The 22,658-nt window shown below is 40.6% G+C and overlaps 1 protein-coding gene across 4 annotated transcripts in view; it reads left to right on the forward strand.

The window, feature by feature from the left end:
- The window catches only part of LOC135216336 (ubiquitin-protein ligase E3B-like), a 776,183-nt gene that overhangs the window by 434,884 nt on the left and 318,641 nt on the right, over window positions 1-22,658 (forward strand). For all 4 annotated transcript variants that reach the window (XM_064251540.1, XM_064251539.1, XM_064251543.1 and 1 more), the window contains exon 6: window positions 12,339-12,527. In XM_064251540.1, the coding sequence (XP_064107610.1) occupies window positions 12,339-12,527 (189 nt within the window). The remainder of the gene's footprint in view (window positions 1-12,338; window positions 12,528-22,658) is intronic.

Consider the following 22,658-nt stretch of genomic DNA (forward strand, 5'->3'; position numbering starts at 1 on the left):
TAGTGGTCTATGCCGTAGTGCATATGGAGAAGTCTGTGCTTAGACACTTTAAATTTGGAGTTTTGTTATAATGAGTTGTGGCACATTGGTGATTTTTTCTAGAATTTTCTGGACAATTTTATTTGCCGAGTTTTTGCCCTTTTTCAGCAGTTATGCTAAGGAGAGAGTTTATAGTTTTTGACTATAACATTGAGTTATTTTCCTGGAGAATTGGAGGTATATTATTTGGGAGATATAATTTGAGATATAATATATTGGAGATATAGTTTTGGCCATTTGATATTTTATTTTTTTTGGAAATATTCCACAGTCTAGGCCTATGGTGGTGAGAGCTATGTTTAGTTCAATTATTCTGCAGCCATCTTTGTTGCAAATGGAGACACCTTTTTGAGGAGATATATGGTAATATTTTTTTTTAGAGTGTCAGCTAGGTGCTTTGAGTGCATTTTTTTGGAGATGGAGTTACATTTTTTTATTATCCTGCTTGGAGATATAGTATTGTTTGGAGACTTGTTTTCTTCCACATGGAGTTATTGGTGAAATAGAGGCAAGTATTTTTTTATTTGCCGATATAGAGGTGAAAATTTTTTATTGCTGGAGTGGTGGTTGTATTAACACGTGGTTATTGGCTAAATAAGAGGGAATATGGTGGTGTGGTTATTAATTAAATGGAGGAAATATTTTATCCCCAGAGTGGTTTTATTATTGATATGGTGATTTATATATATATGTGGGTGGAATTGATCTTTGGCGGGTGACCTTTTTTTGTGGTTATGATTTTTTTTTCCTGGAGTTTTTACGAGCCAAGAGAAGAGTTCTGTGATTCTTTTTGGTTTCATGACTCATTGGAGGCGAGTGGCATTACTGTATTGTGGTCCTATGGAGATGTTGTGCATTTTTTATGTTCACCAGTGAGTTATTTTTTGGTGGCATATAATTGCTGGATTGTGAGTATACAGCAGTTTTTTTTTATCCCGGATAGGTGATAATTTTTTTATATAATTGGGCAGTATCATGCAAGAGTTATTTTGAACACCTTAGTCATATCCTGGAGATAATTTTGTGAAATGTGCTTACTTAGTGTCAGTATAGAGCCTTTTTTTGAGAATCATGGGTTTCTGAAGTTGGAAGTCTGACTAGACATTTTTATGCTGCAGTTCGAGCACCTGATGTGTCCGCAGGTGGATTTTTGCTGACAATGCTGTGATGAGTCTAGTGTGCTGACTCTTTTCCTCTAGTGGTGATTGCTCAGAGTTTTTGCAATATCTGGAAATGTTGACCATAGCATTTCATGAAAGTGCATGTGTAATGGGTTGCTCTCTGGCCGTGTCCGATAGCTTGAAAAGTTGCGATGTCAAAAATTCTGTAACTAGGCATATTGCATTTATTGGGGAAAATGGAGGGTTATGTATATCATGCATATATTATGTGTTTTGTGATGGGGGAAGTTCACTTCTTGTCATTATCTTTTTTTTATTTTTATTTTTTTTTTCCTTTTCCAATGAGAGATGTAATTGGGAACTGAGCTTTGAATAGCATTTCTTTTTGGACGGGAGATGTAATTTATCGGGTTTGTAATTTACATAAATGGGCGTTTGACATTAAGTCTCATTGTAATTAATTGTGTGGGCAGTGAAAAGAGTTTTTGCTGATTTTGTGGGTGGTTGAAATATCAGAGCTTGAGAGAACATTTTTGATTTCGGGTCTGGGTTTGTTCCGTGATTTTTTTTTCTAGGGCTCATCACTTTTTTTTCTTTTTTTTTACTTGTGAGAATTTGAGTTTGAAATGTGAGTGCAGAAGTCCGTGGAGTTCCTGTGAGTCTGAGTTCTGGATTGTGTGTGCTGGTGTGTGAGTTTGGAGAAGTGAGTTAGAGAACTTAATGTTTTTTTTTCTTTGCGGAGTTGTGATAATGACTTATGATTTAGTGGTCATATTAAATAGAGTTAATTGGGAGACGTTCAGTTAATTTTTGGGGGGGAATTTTAGAAGTCATTATTTGATAGAAGTAGTATGTCTGGGGTTGATTTTCTTTTTTGATTGACCGATGACTTGACTGACATACTTAAACACAACATAATCGTCGTTCCCCGACGCTAGCAAGACGCCCACCAGCCGTTGAAGAGATGTTGCTGTCATTTGCCCAGGGTACTTATGAGAGTTTCTATGAGTCTACAGAGTTCTACAGCGCTTTTGGGTCTACAGAAGCCATTAGATGTCTTCTGCTGGGAAAAGTTTCCCCTTCCTACGGCGTATTTTTCAGGAGTTGCAGTTGCAGACAAAGAGGGATATTCAAGAATCCAAAATGAGAAAAGTTTATACACCCGATTTTTTTTGGAGATGAAGCGTGATAGACATTATGTTGTTCTGCCAGAGATGTGCAGTTATTGCTATATTTTGTGTTTTGAGCCGGCCAATATGTTTTTTTATATGTATGAGCTGTTTTATGTGGCCTGTGGCTAGGCAGGTGCTAGCAATTCTAGGTGGCCGAGCTTTTAATATACCATTATAATGTGATGTGCTGTGACTTTTTTAGAATGTGCAGACTTATCATTTTTAACTTCCCATGGAGACAGAGTCCGGGCGACAGCTTAAGAAAGGTGATGAATCTTTTCTGGGATGGTGTGACACTAAGATGCTTACTTAGCAGGTCAGTGTTCGTTCTGTGGGTATGTGAGTTCGAGAGGCTATTGTTCAAGGTGCCTTTGAAAACTGGCTGTGACCAGTTACTTGGTGTGTTGACGAAGAGTGTGAATTCATGTGTACGTGTACGAACTATGTCCATTCTTAATGGCATGGTTTAGCCAAGAACTAGGGAGACAGTTACGGGGAGAAAAGGCAGAATGGTGGGATAGCTCTGTGAAAGTTATATTTGTTTCTGTGTGTGACGTTCCAGGCTGCAATGGGCAGTTCTAGTGAGGGGACCGAGTGTCCTAGTGAGGGGACTAAGTGTCCTGTGTGAAGGGAACTATAATATTTTGGAGAAGAGATAATTGGTGTGACTAATTACTGATTAAGACATTTAAATACCGGTGAGTTGTCTGTGAGACTTGAACTATTGCCATTCTATTAATTTATCCTGTAAGAACCTGAAACATTCAATTAATACTTTACTTTGAATAAATGTCTATTTTTGTAGCTTCGACTCTGATTTGATGACCTGATGGAATGGAGAGAGAGAGAGAGAGAGAGAGAGAGAGAGAGAGAGAGAGAGAGAGAGAGCGAGAGAGAGAAGGCTATGCTAGTGACCGCCTTGAGAGAGAGAAAGAGAGAGAGGGGGGAGGGACTGAGTGTTACCAGTTCGTCTTCCGCAATGGCTAAACGCATACTAAATATGAAAATAGCATGGGGGCGACGCTCCTCGCTATTAATATATATATTTATATACATATATATATATATATCTATATATATATATATATAATATATATATATATATATATATATATATATATATGCAAATTAAAAACACTGTATCGTGCTTCTGAGAAATCAGTAGAGGGATCCACAATAATATCCTTGTTTATCTAGATATAATATATTTATACAAAGCTTAAAGCTTTCGTCCATCCTCGTGTGGACTTGATCACTAAGCAAATGAGACATGGTATTGGTGAAGAATTCCAAATAAACATAAACAAACAGACAAAGAACATTAACAAGGTTAAAAAAATGCGAACAAGTCATTGGGTCGTTTGCCTTTCCATAATTCGCTGTGATCTACGGGGCGGGACAAAGCGCCAGTCTTCTTCCTGAATGACATCTTGACTGTGGTTAACCAAAAAGGTAGTTTGTAGATTAGACTCAGGAACGGGCAAAGGATGGTTATTTACATTATCAGATTGAAGGAGGCTGTACACATTTCTGAAGTTCTTTATTCTGGCCCAATGACTTGTTCGCATTTTTTAACCTTGTTAATGTTCTTTGTCTGTTTGTTTATGTTTATTTGGAATTCTTCACCAATACCATGTCTCATTTGCTTAGGGATCAAGTCCACAGGAAGATGGACGAAAGCTTTAAGCTTTGTATAAATATATTATATCTAGATAAACAAGGATATTATTGTGGATCCCTCTATTGATATATATATATATATATATGTATATATATATATATTATATATATATCTATATATATATATATATATATATATATATAAATTACTTAATATAAATCATATAATATCTACCACTGCTATTTGAGCTGTGTAAATTTAGATCAGCATCATTTGCAATACATATTTATTTCAACACTTCTTGCAGAACCCCTGATGATGGAATGAGGGACCTCAGGGTTCTGCAGAACCCTGGTTGGGAATCACTGCTTTAGGGTATTATGTGCATACCCTTTAAAGGGAATTATATAATCTAGATTAATTTGAACAATAACCTAGGCAAGGTGATAGGCTAACCAAGCTTTCAATGTGGTTTTGAAATCACATAAAGCCGTTGGTCCCGTTGCTGAATAACCACTGGTTCTATGCAACTTAACCCTTAAACACCGAGCCGCTATTTACCAAAGTGTCTCTTGTATGCCGGCAGCGTTCGGGAGTTAGCGCCAAAGCGGAAAAAAGTAAAAAAAAAAAATCACAGGATGCTTCGTTTTTAAGATTAAGAGTTCATTTTGGGCTCCTATTTTTGTCATTGCCTGAAGTTTAGTATGCAACCATCAGAAATGAAAAAAAATATCATTATCATATATAAATGTTGGAATATATGACAGCTCAAACAAAAAATTTCATAAATAATTGTATACAAATCGCACTGTGAGCAAAACGGTTAAAGCTAATGAGTTAATTTTTTTTCGTTGTATTGTAAACTAAATTGTGATGATTTAGGTATATAACAAATTCTAAAACGATCAGAGCAACACAGAGAAAATATTATCACAAAATGATGCATGAATTCATAACGCATGGACGTAAAAAAAAGTTTTTTTTCATAAATTCACCATATATCGAAATATTGTGCTCGAGACTTCCCGTTTGTTGCAAAATGAAGGTAATTGATTAAATATTACTAGACTGTAAGTGTTTTAGCTTACAATTGCAGTTTTCAACCATTGTGGTCGAGTTAAAGTTGACCGATGGTCGAATTTTTTCTATTTATCGTGACGTATATGAACATATTTCAAAACTGATAAAAGCTACAACCATGAGTTATTATTTGTTGTATTCTACATGAAATTGCGCACATCTTCATATATAGAACTTTATGTAACGGCTAATATAAAACTGTGCAATCATTACGACAAAGTGACGAAAGAATTTCTGAGATTTTCGGCAGTTACCGCGCACGGAGGGAAGGAAAAAGTGTTTTTCAAAAATTCATCATAAATCAAAATATTGTGCTAGAGTTTTCCAGTTTGTTGCAAAATGAAGGTAAATAATTGAATATTACTAGACTGTAAGAGTTTTAGCTTACAATTGCGTTTTTCGACCATTTCGGTTGAGTCAAAGTTTACTGAAGGTTGAAATTTTGGCACTTATCGTGATTTATATGAAAATATTTCAAAACTGATAAAAGCTCCAATCATGGGTTTTTTGTTGTTGTATTCCACATGAAATTGCACACATTTTCATATATAAACTTTATGTAACGGCTAACATGAAACAGTGCAAACATTACGACAAACTGACGAACGAATTTCTGAGATTTTCAGCAGAGTTACCGCGCAGACATAAGGGAAAATTTTGTCAAAAATTCACCATAAATCGAAATATTGTGCTAGAGACTTCCAATTTGTTGCAAAATGAAGGTAAATGATTGAATATTACAAAGATCTGCTCTAGAAGGGTTCCAGTTACTTGGTCCCTGAACAAGGTGCCTAGACTTTGATCAGCCCCACAATTCAGTGGACCTGATACAAACCACGGGTCTTTCTCTTAGAGGGGGACAAACTGAGCTCTCATAGACGAGGACAATACATCAAGCAAAGAGCTGACATTCAATTTTTATTGGCCTCTAGCCTTTTATTCCTGGCCAAGAATGTGACTCCTTTAAGAAGGATCCTCCAATTCGAAGTAAACTAGAATTAGTAGACATAGCATTATGCCCAGTTCATGCACTTAAGGTTAACCTAGAGGTCATGGCAGACATCCCAAAATGTCCGTTTTTTTCGTACACTCTAGCAACACTTGCCACAAGCTCGAACAAAATAGGTGCTACAGTGGCAAACCACGGGTTGTTCTCAACAGCTATAAAATTTTGAATAAACTACTTAATAAAAAATTTTCTGAACAGCTTATATGTTTTAAGGTCCCCAAGCTCCTGAGTATGCTGGGGAGGGTTTGACAATACTGCAACGATACCCAGCATGCTTAGGTAAGTCACCACAAAACTTCACTCTAAAAATGTGAGTTTGCACTTACAGGAATTTGGAATAAAGATTAGGGCCTTGAAAATATAGTGGCTTGACAATAGACCAAAAATGCTTTTGGTTTGTTATGATTAGAATCCAAGAGCTTTTCTTTGTAAAGCTCCTTGAGGGAGAGACAGCGACTACTCTATAAAAAAAAACAGGTTTTGACATAGGAAAAACCTATTTTTGGTAGTCGCTTTTCAGTCCTCAAAACCCTCCCATTGACCATAAGCACATAACCACTACTTCTTGTGGTTTTGATGTAGTAGGAAAACTGGATATTAGCATTCGCTTAGGATAACAGTAAGTGCTCTCTTATCCTGAGTCCATTTATACTCTATCATATGTGTTATAATGTTTATGATTACGACACTTACCTGGCCGTAGGACCAGTTAAGAGAATTCTTTGACATTAGTCTGGTCACCAGGGAGCTCTGGATTGAGCACCAAAAATAGGTTTTGCCTATGTCAAAACTTTTTTTTATGCATACATAGTACAATAACAATATTTTAGATATTTTGCATAATTTATTCTGTAAGTGAGATACAGTTTTATTGAAAATTTGCTGTTTTTCATTAAAGATAGATACTTATAGAGAGATAGTAACCTTTTTTGTGATTTGGGGGATTTTAATTTAGCACTTTATTGATATTTTTCTGTTTTCATTAATAGTATTAATATTTTAAAATTGATAAATAATTCTATCATAAAAAATGTATTTAGTCGTGAAAGTAAAATGAAAATACAGTAATGAGTGAATATTGCTCTATGAGAAAATTGGCAAATTAGTTAATTATCCATGATATACTATTTAGTGATAAACTCCACAGAAAAACCAGCAATTCAATGAAGGAGTGATTACTGATATAATATATATATATTTATATATATATATATATATATATATATATATATAGGATATATATGTATATATATATATATATATATTTAATGTATACTTTGTGCAGGAAACTCGATGGAAGGGTATTATGTCAGAAGTGAGTAGAAAGAATGACCGCATTGTGAGAGTGAAGATATGTTATGGAGGAGAAACGATAAACATCATTAGTTCTGTACAGTGGGCTGTACAGAGGAAGAAAAGAGCAGTTTTTGGAGCGAAATGAATAAAATAACAAAAGAACTGGAAGATTAGGAGAGGATTGTAGTGGGGGCAGACTTTAATGGACATGTTGGAAATGAAAATGATGTAATTGAACGTGTGCATGAAGGACATGGGATCGGGGAGAGAAACCCAGAAGGAGAGAGTATAGTAGACTTTGCCATGTCTTTTAATATGGCAATAGTAAACACGTTCTTCTAAAAGAATAGGGAGCACTTAATAACACACGGGAGTGGCGGTAGATGCACACAAATAGATTACCTCCTTTACAATAGATCAAGACTGGTGGAAGTTAGGAATTGTAAAGTTATCCCAGGTGACCACTTGGCCTCCCAACATAGGCTCCTTTGTATGGATTTGAAGATGAAAAGAGAAAAAAAAACGAATGGGGCAAGAAAAATCAAGTGGTATAAATTGCTTGGGAGGGATAATGACAAGAAGAGAGTTTAGGAGAAGAGTACTGGGGGAGGTTGATCTGGGAATTGAAGTTGTGGGAGAATGTTGGAGGCGTAGTGCATCAGTGATTATAAGACATGGAAAGGAGATACTAGGGGAAACATCTGGAATGGTATGAGAGGAAAAGGAGAGCTGGTGGTGGAGGGAGGAGGTGAGGGAAGTGGTGAAGGGTAAAAGGGAGGCAAAGAAAAGGTTTGAAGAGTCACAGCTGGAGGAGGACAGAGAAAGAAACAAAGAAGTAAAAGGGGTGGTAGCTTAAGCTAAGGCAAGGCCATATGAAGAGGTTTATAATGAACTGGAAACCAAGGTAGGGTTGAGTAAGATGCTCAAACTGTCAAAAGTAAGAAATAAAAGAACGAAGGACATCACCTATATTAAGCAAATGAAAGATAGGAATGGTACTATCATAAAAAAGGAAGAAGACATCCTGAAAGAGGGAAAGAGTATTTCGATTAACTGCTAAATGAAGAAAATGAAAGACTTGTAAGAGAGGATGGACAAGTAAACATGGGAAGGGTAATGGGGATCTCTAGGGATGAATTGATACGAGCCTTAAGAGAATGAGGAATGGGAAGGCAACAGGACCTGACTAAATCCCAGTCTTGTATGATCTGATGGTAAAAATATGTGAACAAGAAAAGATACCAGAAGAATGGCGGGAAAGCATATTGATACCTATATGTAAAGACAAAGGGGATGTCCAGGAATGCAGTAATTATAGAGATATCAAACTAATGTCTCACACGTTGAAGATTTTGGAAAGAATAATAGATGGCAGGCTAAGAGAGGAAGTGAGAATAGGGAAGGACCAGTTAGGATTTATGAAGGGAAGCGGCACAAAGGATGGAATATTTTGCATAAGGCAGCTAGAAAAACAATGAGACCTGCATCTGGTATTCATAGACCTTGAAAAGGCCTATGACAGATTGCCAAGGCAAGAAATATGGGGATGTTTGAGGAAGAAGATGGTGTCGGAAAAGTATGTCAGAATTATTCAGGAGATGTACAGGAATGTGTATACTAGAGTGAGAAGCAATGTTGGAGAGACAGATGGATTTGAGATAGGAATTGTATTACACCAGGGGTCGGCACTTAGCCCATTCATCTTCAACATCGTGATGGATGTAATGACCAAGGATGTTAGAGAAGCAGTGCCACGGTGAATATTATATGCAGATGACATTGTGTTGTGTTCAGGTGGGAGGGAGGAGTTGGAGAGGTGGAGAGCAGTACTTGAGGAGAGAGGAATGAGAATAAGCAGATTAAAAACCAAATATATGTGTTCCAGTATTACTGAGGATGGTGGAAATAGCATAAGATTGGGTGGGGAAGAAATAAAGAGAGTACAGAAGTTCAAGAACTTGGGATCCATATTAGAGGATAGTGGAAGCATGGACCAAGAGGTGAGACATCGAATTCAGGCAGGATGGAATAACTGGAAGTCTGCATCAGGGGTCCTCTGTGACAAGAAGGTTCTTATGAAATTGAAGGGAAAGTTTCATAGGGCGGTGGTCAGAACAGCAATGTTATATGGAACAGAAACAGCAAGTAGGATGAAAACAGAGAAGATGGATGTAGCAGAAATGAGAAGGTTGAGATGGATGTCGGGAGTAACAAGGGAAGATAGAATTAGAAATGAGCATATAAGAGGATTGACAAAGATAGTTGAAATATCAAAGAAAATACAGAAGGGAAGGCTTCGATGGTATGGACACCTGTACGAAGAGAGGAACATCATGTTGGAAGACATACGATGGAAATGGAAGTACTGGTTTAGAAGGAAGAAAGGAAGACGAAGAAAGAGATGGCATGATTGTGTAGGGGAAGTTATGTTATGGAAAGGTATTAACGAGAACAATACACAGGACAGATATCGATGGAGACGACTCTTTCACAACGGCGACCCCATATAAAAATGGGTTAAAGCCGGGAAGAAGATATATATTATATATATATATATATACGTTTATACGCATATATATATTCATGTATATATAGAAATGTATATATATGTATATATATAAGTATATATATATATATATATTATATATATATATATATATATATATATATATATATATATATATATATATATATATATATATATATATATATATATATATATATATATATATCATATCAATGAGGAGAAGGACATAAAGACTTGATAAAAGGGTCAATTTATTCCCGACGTTTCGTAATGTCTTCATTACATTTTCGAGGGCTGTACAAAATAGATAGCATAAAATAAATTACAATAAAGCTAAGAATTTGAGATTTAAAAGTTGCACAATAATTACAAACTTAAAATATTAAAAATACTAAAAAGACACCTTTTATCTCCAGTCTTGGCATTGCCGCTGAATAGGTTGGTCCAGTTTTACTTTACTTGAATATGTCTTATTATTTTTGTGTTTCATTCGGTTTTTTTTTTTTTACTTATTTTAATAATTTTTGTCCTGTTTAGTTAACGTTTTTTGTTTTTAAAGGTGTCTTTTTAGTATTTTTAATATTTTAAGTTTGTAATTATTGTGCAACTTTTAAATCTCAAATTCTTAGCTTTATTGTAATTTATTTTATGCTATCTATTTTGTACAGCCCTCGAAAATGTAATGAAGACATTACGAAACGTCGGGAATAAATTGACCCTTTTATCAAGTCTTTATGTCCTTCTCCTCATTGATGTATATTCGGCTGTGGCCACCGCTGTTTGGATATATATATATATATATATATATATATATATATATATATATATATATATATATATATATATATATATATACTGTATATAAGTAATCCACACATCAAAGGGTACTGTATAGTAGGCAGGAGAAGGGCGCAGGAACATATACACATCCATTAGATACATGTATTGCCAACGTGTTTCTTGACCCATGGTCACATCATCTGGACATCTATATAAAAAGGAGCATCCGAGCACATAATTAAAAGAAACATAAATATAACATAAGAAAACTTAAAATGGAAACTAAGTTAAACTTAAATACTGAATCACACTTAAATACATTTATACATTAAAAACCAAGAAAGCTTAAAATCATCCTTACAAAAACTAAACTCAATAAAAAAAAAGGAAAAAACGAACTTAAAATGAAGAGCAAGACGCACCTCTCAAAATGACAGAGACAAACACACTAAAAGAATACACAAGAACAGGACAAATATAAACAAACAAGCCAGTTATACTATGAACAGGGGAACAGCCGATGATTGTCAGTTTAACGTAGGTACAATTCTTTTTATGCATAAACTTTCTAAGAGAAGCAGTTCCTCAGGTTCCTTGGCTTGACTCATTATTTTGAAGTTTTCGTATTTTATCGATGTCTTGCAACCTCTAGCGTGGGATCTTACACTAGAAAGTTCGGGATTAGACAATATGCAGCCCGTACGATAACTCACGCCCATGTGAGAATCGGCCCTGACCTTGAGGAGACGCCGAGTCGAACCAACGTAATTCCCGGAACTACATCCGGGGCACTTGTACTCATATACGACGCCCGACGTCATCAAGGGACAGAGCCGATCCTTGAAGGGCAACAAAGAGTCAATAGTTTTAGGATTTTTGGGAATTAATTTCATATTTAGAGCACCAATATGTTTTTCAATAATTTTTGCACTCTGCAAAGTATTGATTGGTGGGTAAAAAACAAAAGGTTGCATACATAGTAAGTTTAGGTACGCTACATTTACGTATTAAGGGTGCAAGTTTTTTTTATAAAGAACTTTCTTGATAAACTTAAGTACTAGATGTATATATATATAATTATAAATATATGCATATTATATACATACATACATACATAGATGAACAACAGACCAGCAGATAGTCTTTCTCTCCTAAGTTCAACTAACGTGTCTTCAATTTTAATGATTGTTTGGATTGTTCTTGAGTATTCATTGCTCCTACACCATTGTACTCTTTATTTTTTTAAAATATAGATCTGGTGCAATGGCCCTTCACTTCTTTGATCTTTTAAGTTTACACGAGTACAATGCAATACACCTGTGGACACTGGCGGCAGCACTCAGTAGCAAACACTTAATTTCAACCCGTATAGATACTGGGGTCAATAAATATGTAAAATACAAAAAATAATGGCAAAATCTTTATAACATTGTCCTTTTGCATATCCATATGTGAATTGCAGAACACTGTAACCAATAGCTTGTAGTAAAATTTGCATTTGCAAATATCATTATAATCCTTTTTGTAATAAAGTTTCATTGAATGTTTATTTGTATTATTAAATTGCATTTTTAGTAATTTGGGTCTCATCCTTGTACTGCTGAAGATATATCAGTTTATGTTGTGACTTCAGCATACTAGAGTATAGTGAGTTTAGTACGTTTTTAACAATATCCTAATTCTTTCATTTCAGAGTGTCCTAGTCAGAGGTTTGTGTCGAGGACGCATAGCTATTAGGGGTCCAGCTATCACTACTGTAATTACCTTAGCCCTACGCCCTCTGATAGCAGCACAATATTCTGACAAGCTTCTCTCACTTACAACAATACATATTCTGAGTATACCTGCGTTGGTACATCACCTAGGAACTGTAGCACCAGAAGTTAGTTTTCTTTGTTTTCATATTTTAAGTTTTCACCTGACCAGCTTGCCTTCTTTTTCTGATCATATAAAGTGGTTCCCATTTTTAATATTATGCTGTAATAATTATGATATTATTCCACAGTTTCTAAAGGCACATAAAGACTTTTTTGGTAGTGTACTTGCTATGAGTCCTCAAAGGCGTTACCCTTATGTTTCTGTCAGGGGGTCTGTTCTTTTATACAGAAAATTCTCTTATATTTGGTTTCGGTGAAAATAGCTCCTGTTGATGGACTCGGCAAGAATGCCCTTTCCCTTGGCTACAGCAATGACAGTAGTCTTTCCCTTCACCCTTCTCACACAGCTCGTGAGTTGGCCCAGCTCGCCACTACCCTTAGGTTTTTAAGAACATTAACACCCAATAGGTTGGCTCCTAATATTAGACGTATCAGTCGTACCTTGTTGACAAGATGTTGCAGGTATCTGTGTAGGAGAGTTTAATGCTTGGTTTAAAGCCCATAAATAAAGTTTCAGTGTCTTAAATTTGCAGCAGTTTGGCATAATTATCAGTTTCATACAATCAACTTACCTGTCAGATATATACATAGCTAAGACTCCGTCGTCCCCGACAGAAATTCAAATTTCGCGCACTCCGCTACAGGTAGGTCAGGTGATCTACCGGCCTGCCCTGGGCGGCAGGACTAGGAACCATCCCCGTTTTCTATCATATTTTCTCTGTCGCCGGTGGTATCAACATTGTTGTTATTACCTCCTGACTTAGATTCATTTTCAACCTTTGATCAACGTTTTTCGGCTTTTTGGTGACGTATTTGGATCGTGTTTTGGCATTCGCTACTGTGGACTGTTTTTGGAATAACTCTTTTGGATTTTTCTCAGTATGTCTGATTCTACTGTGAGTGTGAGAATGTGTGTGAATGTAGGCTGCAGGTGAGGATACCGAAAGCGTCGGTTGATCCTCACACTGTATGCCGTAAATGTAGGGGGGTTCAGTGTTCTGCTATTAACACTTGTAAGGAATGCGAGGGTTTGAATGCAGAAGAGTGGAAGACTTTGACTTCTTATTTGAAGAAGTTAGAGAGGGATAGAGTTAGACGACTGAAAGGTGTGAGTTCAAGGCCTATTGAGCCTTTCACGGTATTCTAACCCTACTGATGTAGATTCTCCCTATAGATCTCATTCTCAGAGTGTTTTTTCGGATTCGGCATCGGAAATCGCCAATCTGAAAGCGACTATTAGAGACATGAAGTCCAAGATGGCTGACTCGAAAAGAAATAAGGCTAGTGATAGTGAACATTTTAGTGAAGTGAGTTCTATCAGTGTTGTGGAGGGGGCGTTTGATCGTCCCTGCGGCGCTCCCAGGCCTAGACCTCTTCCAAGCTCACATGCCCAGAGGAGAAGGAAAGTCGAAAGCCTTAAGGGGGTCGTGGGGAATCCCCAACGGTCAGACGTCCCTTCAGCTAGCTCTGCTTCATGGCAGCCAGCTCAAGGGCGCTATAGGAAAAGCGTCCTTCGCGAGTGTTTCTCGTCCTCTCCCTCTCCCTCACCTAAACGAGGGTGGAAGGAGTCGAACTTATCGAGACCGCTGAAGCGTCATATGAAGCAAGACATTGATTCGAGCCCAGAGCGCTTCTCGGATGACGCCCCGTCTGCTATTAAGAAAGCGAAGGTGGCGTCAGCGTCACCTGACGCTTACGAGGAAGTACCCCATCAGGCTTCTTCCCCGAGTGATGACGAGAGACGTCATGCACTAGACGTGGGAGAAGCGTCAAGAAAGATCATTATGGCGGTTCAGGAACAACTGTCATCTCTTGTGGGAGTTTTAGCGCCCCGTCGGAAGGACGTGACGCTTCCAATTAAGAAGTCTCGTCCTCTCTCACCTGCTCGAAGAACGGGGGCTGACGAGAGTGTTGTAAGACAAGAGAAACGAAAGACGTCTTTTAGAAGTGAAGCGTCATTTCAAGCGGATCTTAGACGTGACGCTCCGTCCAAGATTGTGACGCCGAGTAGGAAGCCCTTAGAGAGCGAAGCGTCTTCCAGACGCGAAGCGTCATCAAGACGTCAACAAGAGACGTCATACATGACGCTCGGAGAGCGGGAAGCGTCATACAAGACGTCTTCTAAAGCGCAAGAGAAGCCGCAGGTTGTGACGGCCTTCCAAGTCGATCAAAACGGGAAAAAGGAAAGACTTTCATTCCCTTAGCCCCTCTCCTATCAGGAGTTTGTCTCCTCCAGAAGAGGAAAGTTCAGAAAGGAGAACGGAAACTCAGATTTATCCCGAGTTGGAGGAAAACTCGGATGATGACGATCATGGAAGAGAGGGCTTGTCCAACTATAAGGTGTTGACTACCCTGCTTCTGGAGGAATACGGAGACGAGTTGACTCCGGCTGCTCCTCCTTCTCCGCGCTCGCTCTTTTCGAGTGCGAAGGCGAAGAAGCCCTCGTCTTTTCCTGAAGATGAAGCCCACCATCTCGATGAAGCGGGCTTTACAAACGCCTTAGATTCCTGGATGAAGTCGAAGAAAGACTTAGTCAGGACAGTATTTTGCATGCCTCCAGCAAGGTTAGCTGGGAAAAGAGGCATATGGTACAAGACGGGGGAGGATATGGGTATCGCTCTCCCTTCTACAACAGAGGCAGATTTTTCGACGTTAGTTGACGCTTCAAGGCGTCCAAGTCTTAATTCTGCTCGTATTACATGGAGTATTTCAGAACTGGATCATCTCCTCAAGGGACTTTTCCATGTATTGGAAGTCTTCAACTTCTTAGATTGGTCCCTTGGGGTGATGTCCAAGAAAGCTCACGATTCACAGGGAATCGAACCTGAAGCCCTGTTATGCATTTTGTCTTGCATCGACAAAGCGGTACAGGATGGATCTTTTGAAGTCTCTTCATTATTTGGAGCAGGTCTTTTGAAGAAAAGGACGGTGTACGGCCGCCGTTCTTAACAAAGGCAGTCTCGCATGCTCAGAGGGCAGCTCTACTGTATGCACCTCTGTCTGACTATTTGTTCCCTTCTCATTAGTGAAGGACTGGCTCACTCTTTAACTGAGAAGGCGACGCAGGATCTTCTGACGCAGTCGGCTAGGAAGAAGAAACCTGCTTTAGTTTCTGACAAGAAAGAACCTAGCTCTTCTATGCAGCCCTTTTCCCTTTCGAGGTGGTCCGATCTCCAGACCTCCCGCAAGAAGGAAGGCTCCAGAGAAGAGAGGTAGGTCCGCCTTTCGTCCCTTTAAAAAGGGAAAATGAAACATTTCTCCTCCAAGCACCAGTAGGTGCCAGGCTCCTGGGATTCGTGGAGGCCTGGACACTGATAGACGCAGACGCGTCTTCATTGAATATCATAAGGAAGGGATATCGTATCCCTTTCCTGAATACTCTCCGCCCCTAACGTCAATACCAAGGGAACTATCAGCCAAGTACAAGGACCCTGTGCTGAGGGATACTCTTCGATCGATGGTGGAACAAATGTGGGACAAGAGTGCAATAGAACTAGTACTGGATCAAAACTCCCCGGGGTTTTACAATCGCCTTTTTCCTAGTGGCGAAAGCCTCGGGAGGCTGGAGACCAGTACTAGACGTCAGCTCTCTGAACAAATTTGTTCAGAAGGAGAAGTTCTCCCATGGAGACTTCTGCTTCAGTCCTAGCGTCATTACGACAAGGAGATTGGATGGTGTCTCTAGATCTCCAGGACGCCTACTTTCACGTCCCGATCCACCCTTCGTCGAAGAAGTACCTCCGTTTCATGACGGGGGGAAGGATCTTTCAGTTCAGAGCCTTGTGTTTCGGCCTGTCCACAGCTCCTCAGGTCTTCACAAGCCTGATGAGGAATGTGGCGAGATTTCTTCATCTCAAAGGAGTGAATGTCTCTATGTATCTAGACGACTGGCTCATCAGGGCCAGATCGGAGAGACAGTGCTTGGAGGACCTAAAGTTAACTCTGGATTTGACCAAGGCGTTGGGATTGCTTGTGAACCTCGAGAAGTCTCAGCTGACCCCCAGACAAGACCTAGTCTATCTGGGGATTCGGATGGATTCTCGGGGTTTTCGAGTTTTTTCCTTCGCAAGAGAGAACCGCAAAAGGTTTGAGGATAATCTCTCTCTTCTTAGAGAAGCAACAACGTCAGCGAGGGAATGGTTGAGCCTTCTGGGGACGCTTTCCTCGCTGGAACAATTCTTCCCTCTAGGAAGACTTCATATCCGTCCACTTCAATTCTTCCTCAAGAAGTCTTGGAGCTGGAAAACCGGACAACTGTCGGACGTTTTTCCCATTCCAGTGGAGATAAAGGCACACCTACAGTGGTGGTTGCTACCTCTGGAAGAGAACAAAGGGATCTCTCTAAGAACACAGAACCCAGACCTAGTGTTGTTCTCCGACGCGTCGGAGACGGGTTGGGGAGCGACATTAGGCTCAGAGGAAGTGTCAAGGCACCGAGGGAACCAGCACAGGTGTCCTGGCACATAAACTGCAAAGAGCTCTTCGCCGTACACCTGGCCTTGAAGAGCCTAGAACCTCTGGTGAGAGACAAGGTAGTGCAAGTAAACGTGGACAACACCACCGCACTTGCCTACATTCGGAAACAGGGAGGGACACACTCCTCGTTCCTTTACGAACTCACGAGAGACCTATTACTTTGGACGTCTCACAGGAACATCTCCCTGCTGACAAGGTTCGTACAGGGAGTAAGGAATGTGAGGGCGGACAGGCTCAGCAGGAGGAACCAGGTCCTTCATACAGAATGGACTCTGCACGAGGAAGTGTGTCTCGATCTCTGGTCTCTGTGGGGAACTCCTCATGTGGATCTCTTCGCAACATACATTTCAAAAAGGCTCCCAGTGTTTTGCTCGGTCGTGGAAGATCCAAGAGCGATTATGGTAGACGCCTTCCTGCTAAACTGGTCTCGAGTGGACGTTTACGCTTTTCCCCCATTCAAAATCCTGGGGTTAGTAATGAAAAAGTTTGTGGCGTCAAAAGAGACGAGGATGATATTAATAGCCCCCCTTTTGGCCGGCCCAGGAATGGTTTCACGGAGGTGGTAGAGTGGATCGTAGACTTTCCAAGATCCCTACCAGGAAGGACGGATCTTCTCAAACAACCACACTTCAAGAGGTACCATCAAAACCTCCCCGCTCTCGCTCTGACTGCCTTTCGACTATCGAAAGACTTGTCAGAGCGAGAGGCTTTTCTCGCGAAGTGGCAAGCGCGATCGCGAGAGCTCGCAGAACCTCCACTACGAAAGTATACCAGTCGAAGTGGGAGGTCTTTAGAAGGTGGTGTAGAGCCAAGAAGTTGTCCTCCTCCTCTACCTCTATAGCGGAAATTGCTGATTTCTTGCTATTCCTGAGAGTAAAATCTCATCTAGCCGTATCCACAATAAAGGGATACAGAAGTATGCTCTCGGCTGTATTCAGGAACAGAGGATTAGATCTGGCAAATAACAAAGATCTCCACGATCTCATAAGATCTTTTGAGACTTCAAAGTCTAAGGAACCAGTACCTCCGAACTGGAACTTGGACGTAGTCCTCAAATATCTGTCTTCGGATAGATTCGAGCCTCCGCATCTGGCATCATTTAGAGACATAACTAGAAAATGCCTATTCCTTTTATCATTAGCGACGGCAAAAAGAATTAGTAGTGTTACAAGCTCTGCAGGATAAAGTAGGATTCAAGGGAGACTCGGCTATTTGCTCGTTTAAGACCTGTTTTTAGCGAAAAACGAGAATCCCACGAATCCCTGGCCTAGTCATTCGAAGTCAAAGGAATGTCGAGTCTCGTAGGCAGAGAAGCAGAGAGGTCTCTATGCCCTGTTAGAGCTCTGAAGTTCTATCTTCAGAGGAAGCGTCAGTTGGGGAGGCTCTAGACAAGGTCTTTGGTGCGCGGTAAAAGACCCCAGACAAACTGATGTCCAAGAATGCTCTAGCGTTCTTTGTAAGAAACGTCATTACGGACGCTCGTAAGGTCTGTCCTGACGAACAATTACAACTACTGAAGAGTAAAAGCTCATGAAGTAGAGCGGTTGCGACGTCTCTCGCGTTTTATAAGAATATGTCGCTTAAAAAAAACTTATAGATACGACATATTGGAGATGCAACTCAGTATTTGCATCTCATTACTTGAAAGACGTGCGTGTGACGTATGAGAAGTGCTTTTCTCTAGGTCCTATCGTATCGGCAGATACGATTCTGGTACGGGAGCCGACACCAATCCTTAAATGTATATACTTTTCTTCTGTTTGGATATGGTCGAGTCTCTTCGAACAATGGAGGACTTAGGCTAGCACGGGCGGCCGTCTATGTTGTTCAGTAAGAGAATTCTCGTCATACCCAATTAGTTGAGTATAATTTTTTTTGAAAAATTATGTATGTGTGCGTAGTGGTTTTGAGTTACGGTTGTTGTGACGAGTTCGGGGATAACTCGTAACAATCTTTAGTTCTAACATATGGTTAGGATCAGGTGGTAGGGATTGGTTGTGTGCTCCTTCATAAGGTGTATTGTCATATAAGTGGATCAGCACCCATTGACAAAGTCCTTTTAGGCTCTGCCGAGTAAGTGGGTAAGACCCCATCGGCAGACCCACAAGAACTCTTGGCCATAGATCATATATCTCGCTAAAGTTTCTTGAGGTGATGCAGACTACTGGGCAAACACCCACGAGTCTACCACCTATCAGGTAGGAACCAAGGTTTTATTTATACCTACACATATGTTGTTTACCTGTCTATTCCATATAGAAGCTGTCTCTTACCCTCCACCAAAGGGTGCCAATCAGCTATGTATATATCTGACAGGTAAGTTGATTGTATGAAAATGATATTGTTATGTTACAATAAAGTTTCATACATACTTACCTGGCAGATATATACAATTAAAGGCCCACCCAGCCTCCCCGCAGGAGACAGGTGGAAGAGAGAAAAATATGATAGAAAACGGGGATGGTTCCTAGTCCTGCCGCCCAGGGCAGGCCGGTAGATCACCTGACCTACCTGTAGCGAGTGGCGCGAAATTTGAATTTCTGTCGGGGACGACGGAGTCTTAGCTATGTATATATCTGCCAGGTAAGTATGTATGAAACTTTATTGTAACATAACAATATCATATTTCCTAGCTGGTTTACCTTTCAAGGTGGGGATTTTGGATCATCCTAAACCACCAGGCTGTCATGTGTTCTATGCTCCCTGTTAGCCTTGACAATTTTTAAATTGTATTAATTAAAATTTTTTTATTTATAATAATGAATCAAGAATTTTTCATGATGTGTAGAAAATTTTAGATTACTCTGTGCATGTAGTCCTTTCCTCCTCACACTGTTGGACTGGAACAGTCTCCCTTAGGATATCGTGCCATTGGAATTTCGAAAGTTAAAGAGAAGATGCAGTGCATTACTACACTAATACTATTCTTGCATTTTAATACATTTTTATCTATTTATTAATTCATTTTTCATTTTTAATAAGTAATATCTTTGTGTATTTCCCCTTACCTCATCTTACTTCCTCCTAATGAATATCATATTCTTTGGAAGCTTGAATTTCAAATCAATGGCCCCTGTTGGCTTGCTCCATATGAATACGGATCATCTTCTGAATATAATTATAATAATAATATGTTTTATTAATAGTAATTGTTGCCTCAGCTGCGTTAATTTTATGAAGGTTCCTCTCTATTTTTCTAATTATTGTTTTCTCATTGTTGCTTAAACTGATGAGCAACGTGCCGAAGGTTGGCATGTCTTAAAGAGGTAATAGTCAGTTGATTTAATTTTATTAAAATCTAGCTGGTTACCGGGTGGGTCCCAGCTAGATTGGTCTGTGTAACCCAGAGCATAGTTTATGAAAAGAAAATAGATAAATCAAGCTCACCCCACATGGCAGTAGCGCTACTAGGAGGAGTGAAGGTGTCCGATCCACCTCTCCTATTCCCTCTACTTCCTCAGGATACACTAGGAGGGGTGAGGAGACTAGCAGGAACCCCGCGGAGTGCTCTCCACGGGATTCAGTGACAGCAGCCTATGTCCCTGGGGTCTTAGGACCTCATCGATTGTACGCTAAAGTCATTGAGTATGGATCAAAGGGGTCTGGCTCTGTTCCTCCGTACGGAGGAGTAGATCGGGAAGACTGATCCCTGGAAGGACTTGGGCTTTAACCAAGGGTCGGACACCCCAGAGATACAGAGGACTTTTGCAGAGATTGTCGCACTGTTTTGTCAGCATAACAATCTCGGGAAAGTAGCCACGACTCCTCTGCAGGAGATCATCCCTCTCGCCTTGAATCCTTTTGGGGACCCAAGAAGGAACCTAAAGCATCAACGGGACTTCCGTGGTCTGCTTTAGCTGGCAGTGTGTTGGATCAGGTGAATGATCTTGTCTTGGGACAGGAGACTTCCCATTTGGATCAGCTGCTCGCCCCTCCTCTACCTCGCCAGAGGAGCTTCTATACTCCCTTGGACAGGCCTCTACTGACTAGACAGGATGACCCAGACCTGGTTCGACTCAGTCCAGGTCTGTCACTGCAACACCTTTCTGCAGAGAATGTTTCTCTCTCGCAACAGGAAGCAGCGATGTTGGAAGCCACTGCTATTGCGGCTCTCCAAGCAGTGTCCTGATTGGACCTGTGGTTGTTCACAGCATCCAAGGCTGCTTCCTTCGCGGCCATCACCCCAGGGGAAGACTCGGCCTTCGGGAGACTGTGCCAGTCTGGAGGTAGGGCTATTACCTACCTGGCCCACCAGACTGCTAACCTGTGGGTTAACCCTCTCTCGAGTATCCAGGTCTCTCAGTTCTGAGTCGGTTTTGGCACTGAGAAACAGACTGTTGATGGGTTCTGCCTATCTCAAAGCAGGTAGATGCTGCGGTGGACAAGCGGCGGGACAAGGATAAGGACCGGCTTGTTCACCAGGCAGTAGCAAAAGCATCTGTGCCTTAGTGCTCTACTGCAGCCAGACCTGCGAGTCGGGGCTAGCACTTCCTCGGCCTACATAATGGGATCTGCTTTCACCAGGCATTGCTGCAGGAAGTGCAAGCAATGCTGAACAAGACCGCTATTGAAGTCGTGTCAGACGGGTCTCCGGGCTATTAGCCAATTCTTTCTCGTAGAGATGGCTTTGGGGGATTGGAGACCGGTCGTAGACATTTCTCCCCCCGAACCAGTTCATTCGCCAGACTCGGTTCAAGATGGAAACAGCATGATCAGTGTTGGCATCCATCAGGGAGAATGACTTCATGCTTACGATGGACCTAAAGGATGCATATTTTCAAATGCCCATCCACCGGTCGTCCCACACAGTACCTCCGCTTCATCCTCGGGGAAACGATATACCAGTTCAAGGCACTATGCTATGGACTGTTGACCGCTCCCCTATTGTTTTACGAGAGTATTCAACCTGGTCTTGGCTTGTGCACACTCGAACTGGATACTCCTTATGAGGTATCTCGACAATTGGCTGGTCCTGGCTCGCTCTCGCAGTTGCTACAGGATGGGGATCGACTTCTCGAGTTTTGTCAGAATCTAAGGATCCTGATAAACTTGGGGAAGTCTGATCTCAAACCCAAACAGAGGACATTGTACCTGGACATGCTGATAGATACAGTCGCAGCAAGAGTCTTCCCCCCGTACTCTCATATCAGCAAGTTCAGAGAGGTAGCGTGGGTGTTCCTGTCAAGACAGGAACAACCTGCTCATTTTTTGCAGGTTGTGATTGGTCACCTGTCGTCCTTGGAGAAACTGGTCCCTCACGAATGTCTTCACCTGCGGTCTCTTCAATAGAAACTCAGGAGCCTTTGGTCCCAGTCACGAGATCCTCAGTCTCTCTTTGATCCTTTCTTACAGGAGGTAAGGGAGGACCTGGATTGGTGGCTGGACGACAGGAACCTCCACTCCTGTTCTTGGATGCATCGAACGAGGGGTGGGGCGCACACCTGGAAGAGTTGCTGATTGCAGAAGTGTGGAACAGTTATGACAAGCACCTTCACATCAGTGTTCTCGAACGCAAGGCAGCCTTCCTGGCTCTCCAGGAGTTCCGGGAACGAGTGATGTGACACTCTGGGGTGTTGATGAGCAACAACACCAAGGTAGTGGCATATATCAACAAGCAAGGGGGACTTGTCTCCCTCAAGCTCCACAGGTTGACCATGCAG

This window comes from Macrobrachium nipponense, chromosome 6 (genome assembly GCF_015104395.2).
Source record: "Macrobrachium nipponense isolate FS-2020 chromosome 6, ASM1510439v2, whole genome shotgun sequence".
Taxonomy (NCBI): Eukaryota; Metazoa; Arthropoda; class Malacostraca; order Decapoda; family Palaemonidae; genus Macrobrachium; species Macrobrachium nipponense.